The sequence below is a fragment of the Rhinatrema bivittatum genome, chromosome 1, assembly GCF_901001135.1.
Source record: "Rhinatrema bivittatum chromosome 1, aRhiBiv1.1, whole genome shotgun sequence".
NCBI lineage: Eukaryota > Metazoa > Chordata > Amphibia > Gymnophiona > Rhinatrematidae > Rhinatrema > Rhinatrema bivittatum.
In genome coordinates this window covers 162,249,455-162,277,448 of record NC_042615.1, presented here as the reverse complement: position 1 = coordinate 162,277,448, position 27,994 = coordinate 162,249,455, and the positions used below count along the sequence as shown (strand labels likewise).

At 45.9% G+C, this 27,994-nt stretch overlaps 1 protein-coding gene across 1 annotated transcript in view; it reads left to right on the top strand.

The window, feature by feature from the left end:
* The window catches only part of FAM114A1 (family with sequence similarity 114 member A1), a 124,283-nt gene that overhangs the window by 58,018 nt on the left and 38,271 nt on the right, over positions 1-27,994 (top strand). Inside the window, exons 7-8 of the mRNA XM_029589400.1 lie at positions 3,091-3,243; positions 25,613-25,742. Coding sequence (XP_029445260.1) covers positions 3,091-3,243; positions 25,613-25,742 — 283 coding nt within the window. The remainder of the gene's footprint in view (positions 1-3,090; positions 3,244-25,612; positions 25,743-27,994) is intronic.

The following is a 27,994-nucleotide window of genomic DNA, read 5'->3' as shown; positions in this document are numbered from 1 at the left end:
GTAGAAAAAGGCCTAAACAAGAGGCTGGCAATAAACTCCTTGAAAATACAGGTAGCAGCATTAGCATGCTATAGAGGCCAGGTGGAGGGTCCTCAGCAGGGTCCATCCAGATATGATGCATTTCCTCATGCATGCCCCCCACTCTCCTCCCCCATTCAGCAAGTAGTATCAGCATGGGATCTAAACCTAGTGCCGGAGGCCTTAATAAAGGTGTCTTTTGAGCCCCAAAGGAAGGAAACTGAAGGACCCAATGTTGAAGGTGGTGTTCCTAGTGGCATTCTGTTTGGCCAGGAGAGTTTCAGAACTCCAGGCACTCTCATTTAGATATCCTTACTTAACGTTTTATGAGGACAATGTCACTATCTGCCCAGTGCCTTCCTTCTCCCGAAGGTGGTCACAGAGTTTCATATAAACCAGGAAATATTTCTACCCGCCTTCAAAAAAGGCAAACTGTATAGGAACAAAGTAAAGCCTTCATTTGTTAGACAGGAGAATGCTGCTGCAATATCTCAAGGTGACAAGTAACTTCAAGAAATCAGATACAATATTTGTACTGTTTGGAGGTCAAAGGAAGGTCAGGTGGCATCTAAAGCATCCATTGCAAAGTGGATCAAGGAAGCTATTGTGGCAGCATATATCTGGGAAGTTAAGCAAGTGCCACGCAGTTTGAAAGCTCATACAACTAGATCCCAGGCCTCATTGTGGGCAGAATGTAAACTAGTTTTGCCTCAGGATATTTATAGGGTGCAATGTGATCCTCATTATATTCATTCGTAAAACATTATAAGGATGTTTTGGCAGGAAGGTTTTAAGGGCCATTGAGACTTCTTCCCACCTAGGGTAGACACGTGCTTGGGCACATCCCACTTGTCTGGACTGGTCTGGAGGATGAAGAGGAAGATGAAATTTAATGTTAATTTCCTTTCCTTGAGTCTTTACAGACCAGTCTAAAACCCACCAGGAGTAGTTAAGGATGGATAAATCCATTTTACTTTTTTTGTTATCTTTTTATTCTGGCAGTTTAGTTGGTGTTAAGGCCTTGTCAGGTTTAAATTGGTTGTGCTCTCTCTCTGCAGCTAAGTTCAAAATAAATAAGATCTATAGAAAGTATAAAGTGAATCCAATCTTCTGCGCTCTGAAAAAGAGGAGTATGGGGATACCAGGAAAGGAAGAACAGAATATGTTAACGATCTGGTTAGCTCTCTAACTAATGGAGATCCAGATGAAATATTTAGATCGGTTTTGTTTAAGACCCTAGAGAACATTCATGCAAAAGAGTAGTGTAGACAGGGGCAATCAGGCAAACAGGTTGAACCAAGTGAGCCTTATCTGTCAACATCTCCTTGTTCCTATGTTGTTATAAGAGCTGTGGTTTTATCCAGTGGCTGAAACTCTCTGTACTAATATATAAGATGGGTTTGCATGTAAAGGAAGAATTAATCATGTTAAGAAAAGGAGTAGACTGTTCCCATTTACATTGAGAGAGGGATAAAAAGGTCTTCTACCAACAGTGGCAAGCTAGGGGATGTAGACTGGAGACAGGAGAAAGAACAGCAAGAGGTAAGGCCAAAGAAATATGAGGCAGTTTTCCATTCAGAATGTTGAAGATCACTAGTGGAATATTTTCTTCCTTGCATTTGACTTTTCTCCATTACCCCAGTCATAGTATTAGTGGAGTCTGCTTTTGATTAATCCCTAAGTGCCACCTCCCATTTTTTTTACATGATCTAGTGGCCTAGTGGTTAGAGCAAATGGCTGAGAACCAGGGAAAACAGGCTTCAAATTTCATTTGCCCCACTAAAGCAGCTTGTGATTGTGGGCAATTTACTTTCTCTTGTTGCCTCAAATACCCACGTCAGTTGTAAGCTCTTTAGGGAAGGGACTTATTGTACCTGAATTCTAATAAAGCTGTAAGCTGTCTTGAACATCATTTGGCAAGTTGGGCTAAAAATCCAAAAAATTATTATACTGTTTCCCACAGTGATTGTAAAGCATTTTAGGATACAGTTGTGTGAAAGATGCTCCTCAAAGTTGTACTTACTATTGCACAATACTAATTTGACAAATATGCTGTGGTATCCATATTCCTCTGCAATCAAACTACATTTTAATAGAGAGATTATGGCTCTCTAGAAAGATAACAGAAGTAGCTCTGTTGCTTCTTCTTTCCCCTTGCTGGAGATTGCCTTGCAGAGGGCAATCAAGACATGGCCTTGTGATATATTGTGACTGCATAGTGACAGGATCCTGTTTGAATGATAGGTGCTATATAAATGCAAATTATTATTATTGCTAGTCATGCGGTGCAAGAAAATTCAAAATGTAACATTTTTGGCTGGGAATGATTACCTTATGCTATTTAATGCCCATGTGCAGTGGTGCTGCACACCACGGTTGCAGATTCATTTTTCCTTTAATGTCTTGCTGTATAGTACAATAAGGATGGTAATGCTCAAAGGTGACATTTCAAGCATTGGATTTAAAGAATGATAATGTCCCCTGATTCAGAAGAAATTCAAGGTGGTGGCAAACCAGCAGATACAGTATTAGTAAAATGTTTACTCCTTGACAATGTGCTTTCCCAAGCACAAGAGTCAAAAAAATAAGGATCAATAAAAAAAAAAATGGTAAGCAAACAGGTTTCTAAAATGTTTTAGTATATCTGACTTTCTCTTGATCCTTAGGCTTAAGTTCATAGAGTTTAACAACACTTCCTTAATGAATCATAAAGTACCAGCAAACCCAGGAGACTGCCTGCACCTTAAAACATCTGTGTCCAGCAAATATGGTTGTTAATAAGCATTACATTTTGAAGATTCACTTGTACTGGTGATTAATGGACAGGATGCAGGCATTCAACATACCTGTGCTTGATTTATCTGAGGTTTTCTCTGATTCTGTACCTGTACGAAAAACACTTGTTAAGTGAGGGGCCTGGGCTATCCAGATGAAGAAGAGTGCAAGTCCACTGGCTCAGTGCAGGGGAGGCGGGAAGGGATTGGAGCTTGGGGGTTTATTGCTTTTGTGGCATTACTGTCCCATATTCTATCTGCTCTCCGTGCTGATCTTTGTATGCCTTCCTGTTTGCAGATGTTAAGGGAAGCAAAGGAGAAAGAGAAGGAGAGGATAGCTCAGCAGCTCACAGATGAGAGGACGGCACACTACGGGCTTCTCTTCGATGAGTTTCAAGGTCTGTCCCATCTAGAAGCCCTGGAGATTCTTTCTCATGAAAGTGAAAGCAAGGTACTGTGTGGCTGGGTTTACTGAAATGATGTGCATTAGAATGTGTTGTTTATGTGGAGAGGAGGGGATGGGTTCTATGACCAGGTCTGTTGCCAGGGCAAAATGGTACCCTGGGCAGGTGTGGGGGGGGACGGGACAGTGTCTTCATCTGATGTGGCCCAACTGCGCAGGAGCTTCCCCCTGCTGCTGAAGTAACAATGGCAACATGGTGCACTGATGCACCGCCCCCCTCAAGCATGGCACCCTAGGCAGGTGCCTGTCTTGCCCAGCGCTTTCAATGGCCCTGTCTATGATCATGCCCCCCAGCCCTCTTTATTATCCGAAAGCCTTGACTGAATTTGTTTTCAGCAGTTTAAAATATTACCTCGCAGAATCGTGTAGTATAGCATTATAATGTTTGTGGATATTACTAAATGTTTTCAACGATTGCTGATATGATTGAATATGGGTAATGTTTGTTGACATTGACCAATGTTCTCAATTATTGTTTACATGAAATTCATGGTATGTTTTTTTTATGTTGTAAGCTCTATAATCATTTTATGTATGTTCTTATTGTAAATCGCCTCGACCTTTTGTGAAAGGCGATTAATAAATTTTAATAAAAATGAAAAATGAAGATCACATGACACGCTGAAGGGAGAGGATGTGAGCTCCCTTCCCTGAGCTTACCCCCCCCCCCCCCCCCCCCCCACATCCAGGCCCATCCTGCACGCCCAGATCGGTTGTTTTTTTTCACGGTGAAATCAAGCCTCCAGTGTCGCTAAAGCTCCCGGTCCGATCGAGGTGACCCGATGGCTTCTCGGGCGTCCAAAAAGAACAAAGAAAAAGACAAGGACAAGGCCCGAATGCCCGAGCCATCGGCGGAGAGCCCGGGCACGGCTGAATCCGTCTCTGACCCGCTTGCAGGTCCCGCGGCAATGACGGCGGCTGTGATAGCAGCAATAACTCCCGAACTGCAAAAAATCTCGGCACAGCTGTCAGAGCTGCAAGCAGGTATGTCGGAGTTTGAGAAGCATTTCTCGGAGGTAGAGGCGTGTGTATCGGCCAACCAAGATGGCCTCCAGGCTGCTCAGGCGGAGATTGCGACCCTGAAGCTGGCAGTAACGCAGCACTCCTCCAAATTAGAAGACTTGGAGAATCGGGCTAGGCGCTCGAATTTGAGATTCGTGGGCTTACCCGAAGTCCTTGAAGAAAATAATCTGTCACTATTCTTGGAACGCTGGCTGCCTGCTCAGTTAAAATTGTCAGATGCCCATGGCCCCCTCAGGGTGGAAAGAGCGCACCGCCTCGGCACCAAACGAGCTGATAATGACAAGCCTCGGGTGGTGATTGCAAAATTGCTGAATTGTGCGCACAAGTCTGAGATCCTTCGAGCGACCCGGCAGGGATTGGCGCTGCTATATGAAAATAAAAAGATTCTTATTTTCCAAGATTTTTCAGCATCCCTGTCTGCTCAGCATCGTGTCTTGGCCCCGTATTGCTCCCAACTATTTGAGAGGGGCCAAGCGGGCAGTTCTCATATACCTGGCTAAAGTGAGGGTACAGACAGCCTCGGGGGTCTGTTGGTTCACCGAGGTATCTGCTCTCCAGCAATATATTGGCTCTCTCTCTCTGCCAGCCCTTCCTCTGCTGCACCACGATACTTAGAGGGTGATACCTGAGGGGCTGGGAGTCCTGCTGCGGGATCTATGCTTGCTGTGCTGGATGGTTCTTGACAATCAGAGCTGGATTTAACTTGGGGACTGGCCGGAGGCCATCCCCCTTTCTTTTTCTTTTCGTTTTGCACCATGGGTGCAGGTTTGGGGACTGTTATTCGCCAAGCCAGTTTCATCTCTCAGTTCTGGGCAACGTTTATTTGTCCATTATGTTGGAAGTTGTTTCAAGGTTCCGCTGACGGACTCTCAGACATCACACTTCTACCATGCCTTGGTTGGACAGCTTGTAATGTTCGGACATCTTTGATGGTGTGAGACTATGGAAGGGACCTTTTTGCAATATCACATTCCTCCATCCCATGAGACTTTTTTAGTTTTTTATCTTTTCTCAATTTCTTTCCTCGTTCTGAGACTGAAGTGGGCCCTTCCCAGGCCAGACCCGGGATCCTACCAGCTTTGGGGCACTGGGTCTTAACACCATGAAGGCTGACCTTGACGATGTTTTATCTGTTTATGGTTCGTTTACTGGCACGCTTATTACGGGTTGGGGTGGGGGGGGGAGGTTTGGGTCGTGTTGAAGTGATCTCCTCCTGCTATATCTATAGCGGGTACAGGGTTTGGGCATAGGTACTGAGGGTGTGGGGGAAGGACAAGGAGGAAGAGGAGGGAGGGAGGGGAGACAGGGGGGTGGGGTGGGGAACACTGACGGGGGTTGGAAGATCGCCTGGTGGATCTGGTTTGTGGGGCTGGGAATGTATCATGGCTCAACCTTTTCGCTAATTCTGAGCAGAAGTGGAACCATTGGGAGGGGTGCTCCAGCTGGGAGGGCACTGCCTCATCGAGAGAGGGGTTGTGAGTTGACTAGTGTGACATTTGATATCCTGTGGGGATGGTACTGACGACTAAGATAGTATCATGGAACGTGGGAGGTATACATTCTCCTATCAAGCATACTAAGATTTTTACCGCTCTGAGGCGAAAGTCTACAGACGTGGTTTTCCTGCAGAAGACTCATCTCTCTGATCATGAGCATCAGAAGCTGGGCCAAGGCTGGGTGGGTGCCGTACACTATGCCACGGCCTCTACGAGGTCGGCAGGAGTTGCTATTCTCATACATAAGAGGGTGCCTATTACAATACAGCAGGAATTGAAAGACCCGCAAGGCCGTTATATCATTCTTAGTGGAATTAGCTCGCCAGTGAGTGGTTCTGTGTAACCTATATGCACCCAATAGTCCTTCCTTTTTTCGGGAAATTTACAGCAAATTGCTCCCATACATGGATCGCATATTGATAGTGGGGGGCGACTTTAATGTGGTCCGTGATTCTGCCTTGGACTCTTCCGGCGGGTTGATAATGCCTTTGCCCCCTAGCAAGGGCATAGTGCTGTTCGAACACTCCCTACATTTGGTAGATGTGTGGCGAACATTACACCCCATGGAGTTAGACTTCACGAATCTATCTCGAGTGCATGCTTCTCACTCGAGACTTGATTATTTTCTCCTTAGTGCCCATGCCTTTTCTCAGGTGGGGGATGCATAAATTGCTGAGATTAGTATTTCAGACCATGCCCCTATCTGGATGGAGCTTTGATGGTCGATGCCATCACCCTCAAAGAACTTATGGCGCTACCCATATTTTTTGGCAGAGGATGTCCACTTCCAAGAATTTTTGCATGCAAAATGGCTAGCGTATTCCCAGTCCAACCAAGAACATGTGGGGGATCCAATTCTGTTTTGGTACTCAGCAAAGGCTGTTCTTAGGGGGGATATAATTTCATATTTAGCGCACCGTAAGAAAATGTTGGACAAGTGTTTGATCTCATTAACAGAGTCTTTCCAGAACGCGAAGAGGACATACATTCATTCCCCTACAAAGGCCAATAGAGAAACGATGATGGCCACACAATCCGTGCTTAATTACCCTACTTCACCAGAGGGAGAAAAAAAGTATACAATATTATCAATTCCGCTTATACCAATACAGAAATAAGGCGGGGAAAATGATGGCCAATTTAATTCGGACCTCACACCACCCAAAACAGATAACAGCTATCCAGCATGCTGGGAGTACAGTATTGAATGATACTCCAGGCATTTTGGCTACATTTCTGAGGTTTTACAAAGATCTGTATTCTGCCACAGAGAACAGACCTAGTAAGGTAACCCACTTTCTTGCATCCCTATCCCTGCTGTGTTTAACGACAGAGCAGCAGGCTCGGTTAAACGCACCCATTACGGTCTCGGAAGTACTTCGGGTTATCCGTCTGGTGCCGCGCCTTAAGGCCCCGGGACCGAATGGTTATACGGCTGAATTTTATAGAGCCCTGTCTGGCGAGCTAAGGAACTGCTATCCATGACTTTTAATACTTAATTCAAAGGGGGTCATACCCAGAGCATAAAATATAGCACATATTACCTTGATACCCAAACCAGGGAGGGACCCCCTTTCTCCTGCGTCTTACCGGCCCATTCGCTTTTGAAGGTGGACCAAAAACCTTTAGCGCAAATTTTAGCGGAACGGTTGGCGAAACTTCTACCAGAATTAATTTCCTCGGGACAGGTGGGATTTGTCAGGGGACGATATGCCTTGGCACATATTCAGTGGGTGACAGCGGCTATGGCCTTGTGCCGGCGGGTGGGGGACCCTTTCCTAGTGGTCAGTCTGGATGCAGAGAAAGCATTCGACCGGGTAGATTGGAATTACATGTTCTCTCTCCTGCAACATATGGGCATGGAGGGTTGGATTTTTTTCAAAGTATCCAATTGCTCTATCATGACCCTGCTGCAACCATTATTGCAAACTCCGCGCAATCGCAACCCTTTAGTGTCTCTAGGGGGATGAGGCAGAGCTGTCCTCTGTCTCCGTTGCTTTTTCTTTTGACCTTAGAGCCCTTATTGCGCGCAATACAATCCACACCGGAGATAAGAGGGATTAGGCTTCAGCAACAAGTGTTCAAGTATGCAGCGTTCGCTGATTACATTTTGCTGTTCCTCACTCGGCCCCATAGGTCGCTTCCCCCGCTTCTTCAGCTATTTCAAATGTTTGGGTTCTTTTCAGGGCTTAAGATAAACTAGGACAAATCGGAAGCTCTCAGCTACCCTGCATCGGTTCGGGAGCAATGGGAGGGGCCCTTCCCCCTGCGTTGGGCGGAGGGCTATTTTAGGTACCTGGGGCTTTGGATATCAGCGGAGCCAGAGGTATTATATTCTCTTAATAGACCCCCCCTATTACAACGTACGCGCGATCGACTTCATTCATGGAGAGACCTGCCGCTCTCATTGGGGGGCCGCATCAATCTTTTTAAGATGTGGTATTGCCCCAGTGGCTGTATATACTCCAGAATTTAACACTCCTGCTCTGACGGCATGACCTGCAGGCTTTAGACTCCCTTCTTCGCATTTTTTTTTTTGGAGGGGCCAGAGACCCAGGATAGCCCTTACGAACCTACAGTTATGGTGGGACAGGGGAGGAATGTGCGTCCCTGACCTAGCCCTTTACAACTTAGCAAGTAATCTCCACATTGTCCGGGATTGGCTATTACACTCCGGGCATTACACTCATATTCAGGCTGATCAGCTGCTAGTTTACCCCATTGGACTTACGGTTTATAGTGTAGGCGCCGACTACTCAATTATCTGAACTACTGAGGGGACATGAGCTCTTAGAACCCATTCGACAGGCATGGAAATGTCTCTGTAAATTAATTCATATCCTCCTGCAATGCGCATATTTGCTTCCTATATAGGGCAACGCACAGTTTGTGTTGGGTTCCTAAACCCTCTGTTTTAAGACATGGGCACATAAGGGCATCACACAGATGGGCTATGTGTTCGATGGCAGGGGCAAGCTTCTCCCTTTCTCGCAATTGACTGCTTTATATACCTTATGGAGTGACCAAGTTTTCACCTTTTTGCAGCTCCAACACTAGTTGGCTCTTTGTTAGTGGCCAGTAAAGACCCTGCGGTTTTTGAGGCACTTAGTAAGGTGTTGAAGTTGGACAGAACTGCGAAACTGACTTTAGCGGAGATGCATAAAGGTTTGAAAGGGGTTGAGGTGGACGGACGTGGGGCAACGACTTGCGGAAAGGTGGACTGGAAAGGGGGTGATTCAATCATGTTTTGGGCGTATCTCCCGGGTATCCAGTAATTCATATTATAGAGAGATGCGATATAAGTTTCTATGGAGGGCATATCTGTCTCCAGTTCTCTTGTTTACAGCAGGACTGCGGGAGACTAATCAGTGCGCCAAATGTTATAAGGATACATGTACTTTATCTCACTCATTTTGGGGATGTCCTAGGGTTCGCCGTTATTAGGTGACTATTGCGCAGTATGTGGGAAAGCTGTTGGGCGTCCCATGTCACCTATTATTATTTTATTTGGACATATCTCCCCCTCCATGGTGCGTAGTGCGGAGTCCCGCTTGTTGCTTCAGAAGGCCTGCTACGTGGGGAAGAAGTTGTTGCTGCTGCAGTGGAAGACGTCAGAGGTACCTTCCTATTGGATGTGGAGGAATGCCTTCCATAAGCTCTTGCAGTTGGAGAATTTGGCGTCCAGAGCATCACCTTTGCATCGCCGTCATTTTCTGAAGATATGGAGTGTATACATACAGGCATTACCTCACACAAGCCGCAGTTCCATCCTGAACGATTAGATGTATAGTACTGCTACATGCCACTCTCCATGGTGTTGAACGCTATGGTGGTTTTTCCAGCTCTATGAACTTTACGTGCTTTCAATATAGATATCCACGAGGCATTAAGGGGGGATGGGGGGAGGGAAAGATGTGGGGAAGGGGTAACAATGTATCCGAGCAATCAGCATTGATGTCCCTGCATTGATAAAATAAAAATTGTTTAAACTAAAAATGAAATGAAATGACAGGCAGTACGTGTGGTACCTGTGGAGGAGTAGCTTAGTGATTAGAGCAGCAGGCTGAGAACCTGGGCAGCCAGGGTTCAAATCCTGCTGCTTTTCCTTGTGACCTTGGGCAAGTCACTTGGCCCTCCATTGCTCAGGTACAAAATTACAGGCTCATTCACTAAGCCACATTAAGCCATTTATCTGCTTTTCACATGGTAAATGGCCTAACATGGGGATAACACGAGATATTTGAATAACTTGCGTTATTCCAGCCCTGATACCTTGTGTATTTAAATGAGTTGATTATCATGCAAATGCCTGCTAACCAGCTCATTAATAACCTAAATGATGCAAACCAAATAATTCGGCTTGCCAGAAAATTTGCAAGAGTTATAGCTAACTTCCCCCAGGAGCCTCTGGATGTTATTGCACATCCTGAGTTCCTGTTTAAAAGGTGCCATTTGGCCCTGAGTATGCACCCCTCAAGAGTTGTGAAAACCCCTGCATAGAAGCCCTATCCTACCCTACCCCTCCCCGCCATCCTTGCAAATCCTTGCATTGTTGAAATTAAAAAAAAAAAAAAATCCACGTTGTCACTTCTGCACAAGTCCCAACCTTATTCCCGAGACCTTTCCCTTGTCTCCAAAAAATGAGGCCAGGAGGCTGGGATCCTTCCATTTGGATCTTACAGACAAAATTATTCCTAGAGGACCTCCCACCCTTGCCCACCTTTCTCACCAAGAAGTCCCTGGAGGCAGTGCATGCAAATCTTTCTCATGCATATTCATTGTAAATATCCTGAAAACCTGGCGGGGCTGGAGTTTTTGGAGGTGGGGGAAGGGTTTCACCAAAGTGACAAAAGTGTGTGTGTGTGGGTTTGTTTTTTTTTATTTCAACAATGGGCTGCCTGCAAGGGCAGGGGGGGATGGGACAGGTTTGGCACTACGTTTTTGGAGGGGAGGGTGTACTCGAGGCCGAGTGCCCCTTTAAGTGATGGTGGCCCCACAATCCTGGGAATCACCATTGTGTGTTTGGGGGGGGGGGGGCTTTCGTTGCGGTGGTATTTTTCCCCACAAGAAAATACTGTGGGAGTCACCAAGCAGCAGGGTCATTTACCGTGGTATTTTGTCTCTGGAAAAAATACCACAGTTTAATGAATGAGCCACTTAGATAATAAACCCTCTGGGGACAGGGAAAATGCATACAGCACCTGAATGCAATCTGCTTTGACATGGCTGATCTGACATGGAATATAAATCAAAAAACTAAATTCAGTTAAATTAATCATCATAGTTCACCTCTGCAAGCAATGTGAGGCCCAAGGCTGACAGAGAAGGCAGTTGGGGCACTTGAGAGTTGGTATATGATACAATCAGGATGGAATTCTTGATTTTTGAGTTTAGAGTTATTTCATACCAGTGTTTTTACACAGCCAACACAGTAAAGAAACCTCACCAGTTAGTCCCATTTCATTAATCAGCACTAAAGTAAGATGCGCTGTCTGGTTAACATATTGTGAAGTTTTGGATGTTGCAACAGCCTAAATCTGTCATCAACACTGGGAATTGTATTTTGCAGTCTCTTTGCTGTCTTCCATCCTTATTTGTTTTCTTTCTCTTGATCAAACTTGTCCTGGAATTTTATTGTGGTGAAGGCTTTCTGTTTTGTTGTTTATTGGCTTAAGTGACTTTTATTATTGTTTGCCTTTTGCATTCTTAAGCTGCTGTTATTTTAATAGCCTTGAAAATAGAGACATTCAGTGCAGTACTTTGCTGGGAAGAATCTTAGTTTTATGACACACAATAACAGCATGCAGCAGCAAATGCCAGCACTGGGACTCATGAGCCATACTTGAAATACATATGAAAGAAATCTGCTTTATTTCCAAAGCAGTAAAATTGTCAAACTCCAAGATGCGGTATTTACTCACCTACTGCCTCATAGGTGTTGGAATGGAGTGGGCCATAGGGGCCATGGCCACGCCAACTTTGGGCAGGCCAGCTATTTGTTGGAAAGCGTTTTTGTCCACAGCTTGCAGGAACCAAATTGCAAATCCAAGACTCCTTCCTGAAGCCTGTGTGATGTAATATATACAGGCAACATATCAGATTAGCTTGGAAGTTGTTGGTAAATATGTATACCCTAGAGGAAAGGCGGAATAGGGGAGATATGTTAGAGACATTTAAATAACTCTAAGGTATCAATGCAGAGGAGATGGGCCTCTTTCCAGGGAAAGGAGGCTCTGGGTGATAGAATGAGGATGAAAGGGGGTAGAGTCAAGAGTAATCAAGGAAGTATTACTTTACAGAAAGGATGGTGGATGCATGGAACAGCCTCCCAGTGGAGGTGGTGGAGATAACGGTATCTAAACTCAAACATGGGATAAGCACAGTGGATCTCTGAAGGACTGGTTAGGGTTATAAAGCTGAGCAGTTCAATGGAAGGGCAGGTTAGATAGGTTATATGGTCTTGGGTTTTTTTCTATCATATTTATGTGTTTCTTTATAATCAAGCAAGTAGTGCTCAAACAATTAGGACAGTTTCTGTATCTTGAGGCCCCATTTTCTTGGGATCTCTGATTACGTCTCTTGGTACTTAATTATCTTTTCTCTCTCCATACATATTACAGAATAGTTGCCTAGTACTAACACTTCTATTAGAAATACTATGTTTGTGGTTTTCTCCTTTACCACTATGTTTGGGTTACTGGCATCAAGCTTTCTATTGGGTGGTCTGGGAATAAATAATTATATTTTATGATTTACACCAAGAATGTATACATAAAAAAAAATGACCAGCTGTAAATGTAAAGTAAGTTGTTATTAGTAGTAGGGACCTGGGGGCAGAGCTTGGTTGATCTGCTTGGCGTCCTCAACCAAAAAGACGTTCCACTACCCCTGTGCCGCCTTAATTGCTGGCAGCCATTTCTCAGGCTCCCACTGGTAAAATCTGATATTGGGAGCACTTATAACAGAATTTTGCTCCAGTGTCAAACTTTATAGAGTTTTTTTGCACTGAAGACATTCCAGTATTTTCAATTGGGAGGAGGGGAGGAATCCTGGACAGTATTTCCAGTGAAACATAGAATGTGATCTCAGATAAGGACCATTAGGCCCATCTAATCTGCTCTGTTCTTATCTGGGAACAATGCCATAGAACCAGGCCCGGATTTGCCAATAGGCTCACTAGGTCTGTGCCTAGGGTGGCAAAAATCTGGGGATGGGTGAGTAGCAGATTTGCTACCTTCCATCTGTGCTAAATCTTGCTCAATAAGGAACAACCCTCTGCATTCTGTTATCCTTCCCAGGCAGCAGGCAGGGAACAGGAGGGGAGGTGTAAGGATGGAGGGGACAGGACAGAGCAAAGAAAAGCTTTTCTTCTCCCTGAGCAGGAGAGGAGGGTGAAACTGGAGGAGACAGAGCAGAGTACAGAAAAATCTGCTCTCCTCCCCTGTCCAGCAGCTTCTCCCTATCTGTCCTGTTACTGCCCTTGCTCTCTTCCTGCTGATCAAGATCAGATGCACTGACAGAAGTATGAACTGAGGATAAGAAGAGGACCAGAAATGAGGATACAAAAAGGCGATTATTGTAGTTGTCCTGGGAGAGAGAGATCATTAGGGGGGTGAAAGGGGAATAATTATGGGAATATTAGAAGGGACTGAGAGGGGTTCCTTGGGGGTGAGGGGATCGGTGGGGGCGCGCTTTCCTGTATATGTGTGAGAGGGGAACACAGTGGGGCTGTGTGTGTGTGAGAAAGAGAGAATAGAGATCTGTATCAGGGATGTGTATGTGTGCCAGATTGGATGGGAAATCTAGAAAAGAGATGGGGATGCAAGGGACAGCATGACTGGACTAGGGTAGGGACATCTCCTTCCACCCCCTACAGTAATTTGGATCCTCCCTCCGTTCATCTTGGATTCTTTTCCCAGATTCTGAAACCTCTCTTCCTTCCTACTTCTCCCTGAATCTTGAAACCTACCCCAACCCCTGATCCACAATCATCCTCTGACCCCCTCCTACTTCTTTCTCAATCCCAGAATCTCCCTCCCTCCTTCCGCTTCCTCTTTCCCCTTCCTAAATTCATTGTTTTCCCCTCTTCTATCTTGCCCCCTTTTCCTTGATCTTTTCCATCCTCTGTCCTTTCATCTTCTCACCCCATTGCTGTTCCTCATTCTCCTCTCCCAAATGCCTGGTCCTCCCTGTCATGATCCCCATCCCTGAGATATCCTTGTGCTGATACTTGAGATCTCTTTTCCTCATCCAATAAAAACAACATATATTATACAGACATAAGCAAGGCTGGAAAACGTTTGAAGCTGATATTCAGTTGCCTGCACAGAATTTACTCAGGTAGGAAGAAAGTGGTGTTGGAGGCGATCTGGGTTGCAGTTGCATTTTGGGCAGTGCTGATATTCAGTGCTGTCTGGACAAAGTTAGCTGGGTGAGTCTGGTCTGAAAAATAACTGCCCTGAAGTTATCCGGGTAAGTTCTGCATGTTATCCAGTTAAAGTTATCTGGGTAATTTTATGTGGATAACTTTCCTGCTTGCTGGCTTAACTCCAGATGGAAACATTTGCCAATGTGCCTACGAATTTTCTAATTCTTGCCACAGAATCTACTCCTGAGCAGCTACAGGAAACTGTGAGGCTGAATCTCTTAAGAACTCCTCCGCTTTGTTGTCTGACCTCCGGGAGGGTAGGATGGGGTGGGTCTACAGCTCCAACAATACCTAGGGGTTGCCAAAAACCTAAATCTGTCACTGTATAGACCCCAGTTGATCTCTGGCATTCCTTTCACTTCTTCGCAATCAGGAATCCTTTGTGCTTTTCGGGAGCTGCCTTAATGTTTTTGTTTCCAACACTACTTCAGTGGAAGACCATTTCATGTATCCACCTCCCTTTCAGTGAAGGGGAATCTTCTGATGTTACTCCTGAGTCTACCTCCTTGGAAATTGTCCGGTTCCTAACCAGAGTGGAATCGTACTCCAGTTTCTTCCACCACTTCGGCAATACTTTATCAAGACAGGTATAACCCCCACAGATACACTGGTCAGTTTCCCAGCAGGGAGAGTATTCACAGTTCAGTCTTCCAGGGGATACAGGGGAAGTCCTGAACCGGGTATTTAGCCTCACTCACCTTAAGACAGCCCACAGGGGAATCCTGGTGGCAGGGCATTTCCCCTGGGGAGAGGGATAAGAAGGCAGGCCCCAGAGAGAAGAGCGGGCCCCACATGAGAGTAGAAGAAAGCAAGAGCTACGCTAAAACTACTTATCTGTAAACTGCTGCATTTCTGTTTCCAGCACTGCTGAGGTAAGCAGGCTTTTTGTTTATCTGTTGAAGAATATCTGGAGTCCAGCTTACTCTATTCTCAAGCAAGCAAAAGACTGCTCATACTGTGTTACAGGGACATACAACACAGGATCTGGGTCCCAGTAGCTTTCTAGACCTACCTTATAGCAAGGTACCCCTGAAGTTTGCCAAGAGCAACTTCCTCATCCAATGATGCTGACTGCAATAAAAAGGGCAGTGGTTCATCCTCTACTAAAAATGATTTCCTTCATCAAAATCAGAGACTATGGTCTGGTGATTTTTAGGGAAATCATTGAACAGTCAGTTTAGTACCATATGCTTCTAGCTAAACTTTTGGCTAGAAGGAATAAACTTGCTCAACCTCTGTCAATCCAATTTCAGACCTGGACATGAAATGGAAGCTGTCTATACTACACTGCTCAATGACTTCTGCAGTAACCAGGATGGGGGATCCGCCTAGGTAATGGAGTTGCTAGACTTCTCAGCAGCCTTTGACATAGTGTACCATACAGTTATGCTATCACTGCTGGAAGAGGGAGGCATAGGTGGCAAAGTATTATCATGGTTCAGTTCCTGTCTTGCGGACAGGCAACAGTCTGTACAGTTCAACGGCTCCTCATACCCACTCTGGACTCAAACTTGCTGGATCCAATAGCATTCTTTACTATCACCTGTATTGCTCAACATCTGTCGAAAATAGGTCCAATCTTTCTTGCTCATAATGAGGGGTAAGCAGTGTCTTCCCCAAGTCTAAATGGCTAACAGTGATTTATGGACCTTTCCTCCAGGAAATTGTCTAGATCCTTTTTAAATCCAGCTACATTAACTGCTCACTACATCCTCTGGCAACAAATTCCTCAGTTTAATTGTGTGCTGAGTGAAAAAATTATTTCTTCTATTTGTTTTAAATGTACTACCTATTAGCTTCATGGCCTGTCCCCCTAGTCCTAGTAGTAATGAAAGGGTAAATAACTGTTCCTTGTTTACTTGCTCCACACCATTCTTGATTTTATAGACCTCTATATATCTCTTCTTAGTCATGTCTTCTCCATGCTGAAGAGCCTTACCTTGTGTAACCTTTCCTCATAAGGGAGCCAATCCATCCCATTTGTTTGCACGTCTCAGTACCATTTCAGATGGGTCGACCAGAACGTCAGAAAGTACCTAAGGTGTAGTTGTACAAAGGATTGATACAGAGGCATTATGATATCCTCAGTTTTATTGCTCATTCTTTTCCTAATAATACCTAACGTTTAATTTGCTTTTTGACCGCCACCACGCTGAGGATTTCTAAGTATTGTCCACAATGATTCCAAGATCCTTTTCCTGAGTGGTGACACCTGATATGAAACTCAGCATCATGTAACTATAGTTTAGATTATTCCTCCCTCTGTGCATCATTTTAAACTTGTCCACATTAAATTTCATTTGCCATTTAGACATCCAGTTCCCTAGTTTTGCAAGGTCCTTTTGCAATTTCTGACAATCAGCTTGTGATCTGACAACTTTAAATAATGTTATGTAATCTGCAAAATTGTTCACCTTACTCTTTGCTCCCTTTTCCTGATCATTTATAAATATATTAAAAACCACTGGTCCTATACAGATCCCTGAGGCACTCCACTATTTATCTTTCTCTATTAAGAAAAAAATGACCATTCAGTCTTACTATCTGTTTCCTATCCTTTAGCCAGCTACCAGTCCGCAATAGAGCGTTGTTTCCTATCCCATGACTTTAAATCATGATGAGTCGCTTATGGACTCATAGAGTTTCTGGATTTACAGAAGATATTTATCAATTGACTCAACAAGTTTAACTCCTTCAAAACAATCTTAATAGATTCCTAAAATAACATTTCCCTTTGCAAAATCCATGTTGGCTCTTCCTCTTTTCTCTGTGTCTGTCTAAACTCTGGCATAAACTCTGGCATTTATTGAGAAGGTGTGTCTAACCACAGTAGTATATGTGTAACATCACAGCTAGAATATTTCAACTAGCTATACCAAGGTCTAACAACTAAGAGTCTACACCACTAATCTAAAATGCCACAGCACAAATGTTAGAGGGAAGCTTAATAGCAAGACCACATCACACCCATCCTGCAAAAGTTACACTGGCTTCCAGGACTCTACAGAGCCAAATTTTAAATTTTTGACTCTGATCTTCATACCTGTCAACTTTTGATTTCCAGTTTTAATAAGATTGTCATGAGGGGAGGAGTATATGCACACAATCTTTCTCCTGTCTTACATACACTCTGACTCTCACATGTTCACTTATATGCATACACACTTATATACACACTTACACACATGGTCTCTCACTTTTTCTTCTTTCCCTCTTCCACACACACACATGCCCATTTAGCCTCTCACACTTTCACTCCCATGCTTACTCACATTTCTCTCACTCACACACACATGCTCATTCATGTTCTCTCTCTCCTTGCCCTGAACTCACCAGCTGTCTCCTTCTGGCCTGCATGTTGACAAGACTCCTCTTTCTTCTGGTTGCAGGGGTCAACCCTCTCCCTGCTTCTTCCAGCACATGGCCGATGCTTACCCTGGTCCTTCTTTCTGCCATTTGCCGACTCTCCTCCTGCCCGCCTGTGTGGGCCCAGGTGACTTCTTCCAGGGCCCATACAGGTCACTTCATCAGCAGCATCCAGAATTTTCCAATGTTTGCCTGGAGAATGGCAATTTCTTTGGAGTTCTGTGGTCTCCAGGTCAAATTTGGAGAGTTCCCAGGTATGCTGATCTTTAAGGACCTAAGAGAAAAAGGTCCTATGTACTTAAGAGACAAGCTACTTGTATACACTGAGGTAGATATTTAAAAGAAAATGGCTAAGTAAATTAGCCAGATAAATCTTATCCGACTAACTTATCTGGAATATTCAGTAGCATGGCTATGCTGCTAAATATCCAGTCAAATAGCGCTACTTAGCCAACCGGCTAAGTTAGACCTACCCTGTGACAAGTTTAACTTATCTAATTAACTTAACCAGGTAAGTCCAAATATTGGCACTTATCTAGCTAAGTTATCCAGGTAAGTAGGGCCGCCCTGTTATGCCCATTGACTTATCTGGCTAAATGGCAGCCACTGAACATAGCCAGTCGCTACTTTTCCAGCTAAGTAGTCCAACATATATAGGACCTTAAGATCCTCTGAGGGAACCCTCCTACTTACACCCTTACTGAAGGAAATCATTCGATGCAACACTCAACAACAGATCTATATAGGGGCCTTCCCAATCCTCTGGAACTCTCTTCCTGACAAGCTATGCCCGAACAAAGATTACCATCATTTCTGGAAACAGGCAAAAACCTTGTTCTTCCACTAGGACTTTTAATATCTAAAGCTCTGACCAACCTAACTCAGATATTCCTGATCAGCCAGTTTCCCCTAAAAGATACCAAAATGGTACCAGTGTGTATGGACTGTTGCATTTTCTTATCTCCTTGCTTTGCCTTTGATGCAAAAATAATTTTGTTATTGATTGCCTACTGTACCTTTGATATTACTGTCTGCTATTTAATTTACCTATTCCCCATTTTGTTAACCCATTGTTCATTTAATATACTGTAAACCGCTTGGGTAGGTTTTTTCTCAAATGGCAGGTAATAAGTTATAACTACTTTTCTAGTCTGGAGGACCAATATGCATTCTACTGGATCACAATAAGTGTTATCCTTAAATCATCCAGCAGGTGGCAGTACTCAAGCAGCTTTCATGAAGGGTATGCCTAACGCAGGGGTAAGTAAATCCAATCGTGGAGTGCCACAAAAGCCTGGTTTTCAAGCCATCCACAGTGACTATGCATGAGATATATTTGTATATACTACCTCAATTATATGCAAATATATCTCATGTATATTTATTGTGAATGTCCTGAAAATCAGACCTGTTTGTGGCACTCCAGGAACAGAGTTGCCCACCCCTGGCCTAACCTATTAGCGAACTATGCTACGCTGGACTGTCAGACTTCACCCTTCCTGCCTTCCTCCCTCTTTGCAACACATATGTACACATCTCTATCTCAATCAACTGAAAACAGATTAAAAGATTGGATCAGAGCAACCATATCACAATTTCATAATCAGAATCGTGCTTTTTCTCTTTGTAATCGAGCCATTTGCTAATGCAGAAAAACAGGTCTTGCCAGGATTCATAAATTCTGCCCACAGTCGATGAATGTTTTAGTCCACTATAAAGATATCATCTTATTTATGTTTTGTTTTTATTTGTTATCCTTTATTTTTGAGCTGTAGTTTGTGACAGGGAATATGGTGGGAGTGCAGGGGAATAGTTCACATGAGCTTTATTTCCTACTGCAGCTCCTGGGTAGTTTCTGCAGCAAGAATAGTTCCAGGACCGTGCGCAGACATTCGCAATGGCCCATTGGTGATGTCGAGTGGGCCGGGTTGGGAAACCCGCCCCCGACTTTTTATTGGAGGGGGCGCCGGAGGGGAAGAGTTGACGCACGATGCGCGCTCGACCCCTAAACCTCTGTGAGCACGATTGCGCAGTGATGTCATTGGCCGGGGACGGGTGCCCGGCGATGTCGCCAGTGCAATTTAAAGGGCCGGCATGCACTTGCCGGCCCTTTTCCTCTCCCCGGTCGGCGCGATTTGCACGGATACACCGCGATCATCCAGGCCTGGACACGTGGGGACCCTCCCCAGACACGCGGTGACCTGCGGACACGTGGAGACCCCCCCCCCTGGACTTGCGGCGACACCAGGCCGCCTTCACAGTGAACTGCAAGTAACAAACAAGCCTCGGAGGGCTGTTTTATAGGGGAGAGGGAGCGCTCAGCAGCATTTTGGCTGCTCACTGATTCAGCTCCCAGGCTTTTTGGCTGCGTACTAATTCAACTCCCGGCTTCTTAACAAGCCTAAGAGGGGCTTAAAACTACAAAAAAAACATTTTTTCTTTTTGCTCTTCCCCTCCTCCCAGCTTCGCCTTCGGGGTATTCTTTACCCATAAAAAAAGGGGGGGTTTATTAAACATGATGTCAGAGGCAATGTCAGCAGCAGATGCAGGTAGCGCAATCGCAGCTGCACCCACCATGGACTCAGCCTGCGCGTTCACGACTGCACCCCCCAATGAGATTGGCAGCGCAATCGCAGCCGCACCCCCCAGCAAGATAGGAACATGGGTGTGCCAAAGAACCGTGGCAGGGGCACCCAAAAGAATAAGAAGTACGAAACCAAAAGAATCAGCATTGCATACGAAAGCAACAGAAACAACGCAGCCGGCGGCACCTCATGATCACATCGTGGGACAAATAGAGGACCAGATCCCGGCTACGACTCCGCCCCCTGTCCCGCCTCCACCACCTCCGATGCCTGTGCCACAACGACCCCAAGATATGCCCGATATACCCACCGTTTCCCAGCAGCTGAACCAGTTTGGGGAAACAGCCGCCAATGTGCCTCAGACCGTGAACATCAGGTTCCTAGGCAATGGCCCAGGCCCTAGAAGAGAGCTCCATTGCAATGTACCCAGTCCCACGGCAACTAACCTGCAGCCATTACCTCCCGCATGGAATGCTGCATGGCCAGGACCAGCATTCAGTCCATCCCCGCAGGGCCCTTACTGGCCCCCAATGCAACATTGCAATACGAACACGGATTACACTGGACAGAACGTGCTTCGCCAAACAGGTGCTTGGGTCCCGAACCCATATTTTACTAACATGCCATACATGGCAGTGCCACAACAATGGCCAACGTGGCCAGGACAATTTTATTTCCAGGGACAACAGTCTCAGCTGCCGGCTGAACAAACACCTGGCACGAAGGATTCTCCGGCCGACACTGAGCAGCCATCCAGCCTCGCAGCAGTTCCAGTTACACGCAACCAAGAAACGATCCATATCCCCCAAGTCTTGAACAAGACTCCCATCAACGACCAAGTACAAGACCCGGGAGTCCATCCAGGTGAGTCTGATTGCGCAGGTAAGGGCCAAGCTGCAGCTGACACACACAAAAATTTGCTGACAGAGAAGGGCGAGAATAGTAAAAAAGGGGACAAGTAGAAGAATAAACGTAAGAGGAGGACCATATCAGTGTTTACCTGCAGTGGCTCTTTATCCGATTCCTCTTCCAACTCTTATTCCATTTTTGACCCTGGAACACCTTTCTGCACTTCATGTGAAAGTACACACATGCTTGTCCTCTAACTGAGCCCTGGGCTGTTTTATAATAGCCCTTTAAGTGAATTAAAAATGCATTTTATGTTGGCGCTTGTTGGCCCGCGCCCAGGAACACGGCTATTTTATAACTCGCGCACATGTTATAAAGTAGCCTGGCTGCGCACACGAATGCACCAGTTTTTAAGTGGGTGCACGCAAATGCCACTTCTATCACATAAATCAGATTTTAGAATTCACCTTTGTAAGTGTAAATGGCTTTGAGAATCAGGCCCTTAGTTGATTTTTCCCCCCCATACTGCTGGCAGTATTTTGAATGTAGCTGATCATCTTCTCTGATCTCCTGCAGATGGTGAAAGGAAGCTGGGAGGGGGGAGGGGAACAAAGTAGGGCAATTGGTTAGGGCCCAATCACCATAAGGGCCCCCACTGGCAAAGCTGAGTGAATATCAGAGCTTATTTATTCAAAAAATGTGTAATCTGCACTATCCTGATTACTAGCTTGAGGGCTGCTAGAACTGGCTGGGCTCAGTTTCTGAACTGGGCCCAGGGAGGCAGATTTTATAAATCTGCGCACACGCGTACTTTTTTTCGCGCACCAGGCGCGAACAAGAGTACGCGGGATTTCAATAGATACGAGCGTATCCATTAAAATCCGGGGTCGGTGCGCACAAGGCTGCCCAAAATCGGCAGCCTGCATGCGCCAAGCCGCGCAGCCTGCCTCCGTTCCCTCCGAGGCCGCTCCAAAATCGGAGCGGCCTCGGAGGGAACTTTCCTTCGCCCTCCCCCCACCTTCCCCTCCCTTCCCCTACCTAACCCACCCCCCCGGGCCTATCTAAACCTCCCCCCTACCACCAGGCCCCGGACCGAGTTCCGGTCCGGGGGCTGGTCCGGAAGCCGCGGCCACGCCCCCGGAACGCCCCCGGGCCGAAACCACGCCCACGGCGCCGCCCCCGAAACGCCGCGTCACTCACGGCATGCCCCTCCATGCAAGCCCCGGGACTTACATGCGTCCCGGGGCTTGCGCGCGCCGCCAAGCCTATGCAAAATAGGCTCGGCGCGCGCAGGGGGGGTTTGGGGTAGGTTTTCAGGGGGTACGCGCGTATTGTACGCGCTTACCCCTTTGAAAATCTACCCCACAGTGTATTTAACCACCAGCCTTCCCTGACTTCGGTAAATGAGGAATATCTGGAAATATTCAGGCTTTAATAGTCATTTTTCCTCTCATGCTACAAAATTGCTGTTCAGTCCAGCTTGGATATTTGGTTCTCTTCCATGCCTAACAGTTTACAAGCCCTCAAATTTCACAGGGTAGAGGCCTATCTTGCAATGCTCTTTTGCCCACAGAGGCAGCTCATTAAAGTGCCTTTCAGTACTTAGTAATTGGACCACTTTTTAGAGAAAATCAGATTGAGTACATAACTAGTGGATACATACAGATTTGAGGAAGATTGTAAGTAAATAGATAATTGAGGTACATTAGGTAGGAGTAAGGAAGAGGGTGCATTGGGCATAAATTGCATATATTTCATTAAGAAGTAAGTTAAACACCAGTTGGATGGACATAGTCCAGAAGTGGGATACAGTTGGATAGATATAGCCCAGAGTTTTGTGGGATTCGTGAGCAGGTACTAGAGGATGAGTCTCTGCTGTGGGGTCTAAAGGAAGGCCTGGCTAAACAACCAAACTTTGATTTTTAGTAAATGACAGCAAGTAAAGACCCAGCCACTCTGCCGGGCAGCAATCTCTCCACTTACAGTAGATGTGCATACAAATTCCAGGATGGGGCCAACACCCACTCCCACTATGTATCTTTTAGGGTTGTCCTTGCCACTGCGTGCAGGTTACCCCATAACTTCTAGGAAGTCCTTATCACTGCTATTCTGGAATTCAAGAAAATCTGGTAGTTTAGAAAGTATCCCCCCAATGTAGTCTGTGTGTCTTGTAACCCCAGTGTTAAGTAGTCTCCTCATCTCATACCCCCCAAGTGCAATTTCTTACATTTATTGTACCGGGTGTTGCATAACATTTGCCTCTCCCCCAACCCGCCCCAGTGTCCCACTGGATATCCAGCTAATATAATTTTTGTACCATTTTGTAGGTCATTCAGTTTGGAATTTAACAGTACCCTACACATTACTTAAATGTATTATTTATGTACAAATCATACAATAGCAAAAAAGAGCATCAGATTGACCGTATTAAGTGTATTGCATTTCATGAGGCGCATGATGCTGGAGCAACCTTTATTACAAAAAAGTCGATTGCCGAAAAATTAGGTCAAAGCGAAAGCTGGATTCAGAGGACAATGGGGCAAGACTGCCGATGAGAGTTTTACAGAGTTTGGTGATTATCGACTGCTAAAATTGTCTCATGAAAGCCAAAATGTTATTGAAAATTCCAGCAACAAACAGAAAAAAAAAAGCTGTTACCAAGTGGCATGAACAATTTTAGATGAGAGTAGGAAAAAAGTTGATAGAGGAACAGTTTTTCGTTATCAGGTCAAGGCCGGTATCCAGGCATTTTCATGTTATTTCAAAACCATTGGAAACCAACCATATCCAAGACAGGTTCTGGCTGGCAAATTGGTTACAAAATTGGTATGAAGAGGATTTCCTTCATGTAGCGCATTCTGATGAATTTTTCATTTGGTCAATTTAAAAACCAATGGGCAGATTTTAAAAGCCCTACGCGCCCCGAGCCTATTTTGCATAGGCTAGGCGACGCGCGTATGTCCCGGGGCTTTGTGAAAGGGGCGGGGGCGGGACCGAGGCCTCCGGCACAGTGGCCGTGCCTGGAGATCGCTGCCGGCATTTGGCCGGCGCACGCAACCTACGCCTGCCCAGAGGCAGGCTCAACTTCCAAAATAAAGGTTGGGAGGGGGTTTAGATAGGACTGGGGGGCAGGTTAGGGAGGGGAAGGTGGGGGGTGAAAAGAAAGTTCCCTCCCAGGCCGCTCCGATTTCATTATATTTCATTAAGATTTTGGAGCGGCCGTGGAGGGAACAGGGAAAGCCATCGGGGCTCCCCTAGGGCTCGGAGCGCACAAGTGTGCTCCTCCTTTGTGCACACCGACCCCGGATTTTATAACATGTGCGCACAAATCTACGTCCACGCATAGGTACTAAAATGTGGCCCCCAAATGTTCAAAATGATCGAGTTTGGTCCAAAACTTTGAATGAAATTAGCGACAAGGAATATTATCGCCAAATTCAGAAACCATTCTTGCATTGGTCTTTTTATCATGTTCACAGTGAAGAATCAAAGAATGTGGGGAATCTTGAGAGAGTGCCTAATTTTGGAATATGATTATAGCTGAAAATATCCCTTTTGAGAGATCCGGAAAACATTTTGGGGCAGATTTTCAAAGCCCTACGCGTGCCGGGCCTATTTTCAAAAGGTCCAGCGGCGCGCATAAAGCCCCAGGACCCGTGTAAGTCCCGGGGCTTGAAAAAATGAGCGGAGGGCGGGGCGAGGGTATGGCCAGAGGCCTCTGCTGGGCTGGGGGATCGCACGCAGGCACTTGGCCAGCGCGAGCAAGTAACGCTTGCCTCTGGCAGGCATAACTTCCACAACAAAGGTAAGGGGGGAGGGGTTCAGGCTGGGGGGGCGGGACAGGGAGGGGAAGGTGGGGGGAGGGAACGAGGCAAGCCAGCTAGTCTCCCCGAGGGCTCGGCGCGCGCAAGGTGCACGAGTGTGCACTCCCTTGCACGCACCGACCCCTGATTTTATAACATGCGGACGGCTGCGCGCGCATGTTATAAAATCGGGCGTACATTTTAAAATCTGCCCCTTTGGTAGTAGGCGAAGCTACTTCTGTCCATAAGTGCCATACATGTGAGTCAGTGCCACACAACAGCAGCTTGAAGAAAATGGCATTGATTTTTTTGGGTAACCACCTTTGACCAGGGAATTCTCCAAACTTGAATACTGCAAAAAAATCATAGGTACCATTATTACGGATGAGGTGGAGAGTTTAATATTTAAGGAAAGGGGTCAGGGACATTATTCTGCACTTTATGTCAGAATTTGGAATCGATCTTATTAGATTTGGAAAAAGATACCTTTTTATTTCAAAATTTTGTTGTGTTCATACCCCGCTCATTTTAAAACCATTTTGTAAGCTAATGGTGGCCCCACCAACTATTAATTTATATATTGTTTAATTCTATTTTGAAAGCTGACTGAAATGGTATATTGCATGTTTCTATCAGATTTCTAGTTGCTGCTGCAACACCTGGTATAATTATAGGATTAAATTAATACAGTTTATGGGGCAGGTAGCTTTTGCTTGTGCTTCATACAATTATGGTATTATTTTGATATTTGGCAGGGGGGGATTTTCCAAAATATTTGAAATTATAACACATTCTCTTCTTTCTCAGGTTCAGTCATTTTTAACTGCACTTAGTGGAGAAGAGTTGGAAACTTTTAAAAATGACCTTATAGCTATCAAAGATATCTTTCTTCACAAAGACTTAAAGACTGAAACCCAGCAAGAGGAAACAGATCCAGGTAATTAAAGAAAGATGGATGTGTAAGAAGCGATGTTAAAATGACGTTTCAGTTCTCAAAACTTGTTATGAATAAGCCTCAAAATGTGTAAAAGAATTTCTCACAGGACAAGCAGGATGGTTGTCCTCACAAATGGGTGACATCGAGAATGGAGCCCAACCACGGAAAACTTCTGTCAAAGTTTCTGGAACTTTGACTGGCCCCTACTGGGCATGCCCAGCACGGCACCAACCCTGCAGCCAGCAGGGGTCCCCCTTCAGTCTTCTTTTTTCCGCGCAGCAGTTGCCACGCGGTTAAGGAGCTCTTCCACATTCCTGACAGAAATTTCTTTCGAACTTCTTTGAAGTAAAATTCGCCCCACAGGGGTCCCCCCTCTATCTAATTTAGCCTGCGGCATTCGGTAAGTTTTTTTTTGCTGTTTTTCGCCGGTTACCGTCGAGTTCGGCCCTCGTGGCCTGTGGGCCGTCGACCGTCCCGCAGCTAAATTTTTGGTCAATGGCGTCGGTGTTCCGTCGGTGCCCAGACTGTACGCGCACCATGTTTATCACAGACCCTCACAGAGTCTGTGTATTATGCTTAGGGAGTGAGCATGATGTCCTGACTTGCACCAATGTGCTCTTATGACACCAAAAGGTCGCAAAGCCAGAATGGAGAAGATGGGACTCCTATTCCATGCTCACACTCCGACACCATCCATCGCATCGACGTCCTCGGAACCGGCACCGTCTAAGTCCTTCCATCGTCGGCAACCTCCCGGTGACCGTCTGCCATCGACGTCTCCACGGCCATCGACTCCCATCCCTTCTCCCGAGGATCGTGGGGATCGGAGGGAAAAGCATCGTCATCGACATCGCAAGTCTCGGACCGTCGAGGAATCGAAGTCATCGACCTCGGTACCGTCCGAGCCTCCACCGAAGAAGTCTCGATCAGAAGCGGCACCGTCCACTTCTGTTTCTGAGACATTGAGGCAACCCTCACCCCATCGGGGTTTGGGAGCCGCGATTCCACCGGTGACGGTGGTCCCTTTGGCTCAGCCTCAGCCTCCCTCTTCCGCGGAGCCGGGTATTGTTACCCCAGGTCTCCGAGAAGAACTGGACCAGTTGGTCCAGGAGGCCATCGACAAAGTGATGCAACGGTTCCAGACTCCTTCGGCACCAACTCTGCCACAGAGAGTGGAACCAGTCATCGACCTGATTCCAGCAGCGCTGCCACCGCTGCTCGCCCGGATGGAAGCACTCATGACCGCCCTTCCATCGGTGATACCCGGGTCACCGACAGCACCGGTGCGCTCCCCGATGCCAACTTCATCGGGTGCAGAAACACTGTATCGAATTCCTCCTTCGGGAGTGGTTCCATCGATGCCGTGTCGTCCCTTGCCACCGATACATTCCTCCGGGGCGATACGCACATCGGCTCTATCGATGCCTTCGATGCCGGCACCGATGCCTCCAAGGGTATTTTCAATGCCCCCGGTGATTCCTTCGGGTTTCTCGGAGTCTCAACCGGGACCTTCAGGTATCCAACCCCCTCGGGGTCCTACAGGTCAGCAACCTGACCCTTATGACACCTGGGGTGATGATACTTCCACAGATACCGATGATTTACCTTCACCACCCTCCCCTGCTGAAAGCAGAAAGCGTTCTCCTCCCGAGGACCTCTCTTTCACCAATTTTGTGAAGGAAATGTCGGACCTGGTCCCTTTTCATCTTCAGTCAGAGCAAGATGACAGGCACCAAATGATGGAGTTACTCCAATTTCTAGATGCCCCAAAAGTCATCACTTCCATTCCAATTCATCAGGTTTTTCTGGACCTTCTAAAAAAGAATTGGGAAACTCCTGGATCTGTTGCTCCAGTAAACAAAAAAGCCGACTCTACTTACCTGGTACAGTCAGCACCTGGCTTTCAAAAACCTCAGCTAGACCACCACTCTGTTGTGGTAGAGTCAGCTCAAAAGAAAGCTAAAAGAATGAAGCCATACTCATCCATACCTCCTACTAAGGAGAACAAGTTCCTAGATCGTTTAGGCAGAAAAGTTTACCAAGGGACCAGGCTCATTTCCAGAATAGCTTCTTATCAGCTATATATGACCCAATACTTTTAAGCAGATACAAGAATTTTCAGATACCTTACCAGAACAATTCCAACAACACCTTCAAACCCTCGTGCTTAAAGGTTTTGAAGCTGGAAAGCATGAGATAAGAACATCTTATGACATCGTCGATGCTTCCACTAGACTGTCTGCTACAGCCAT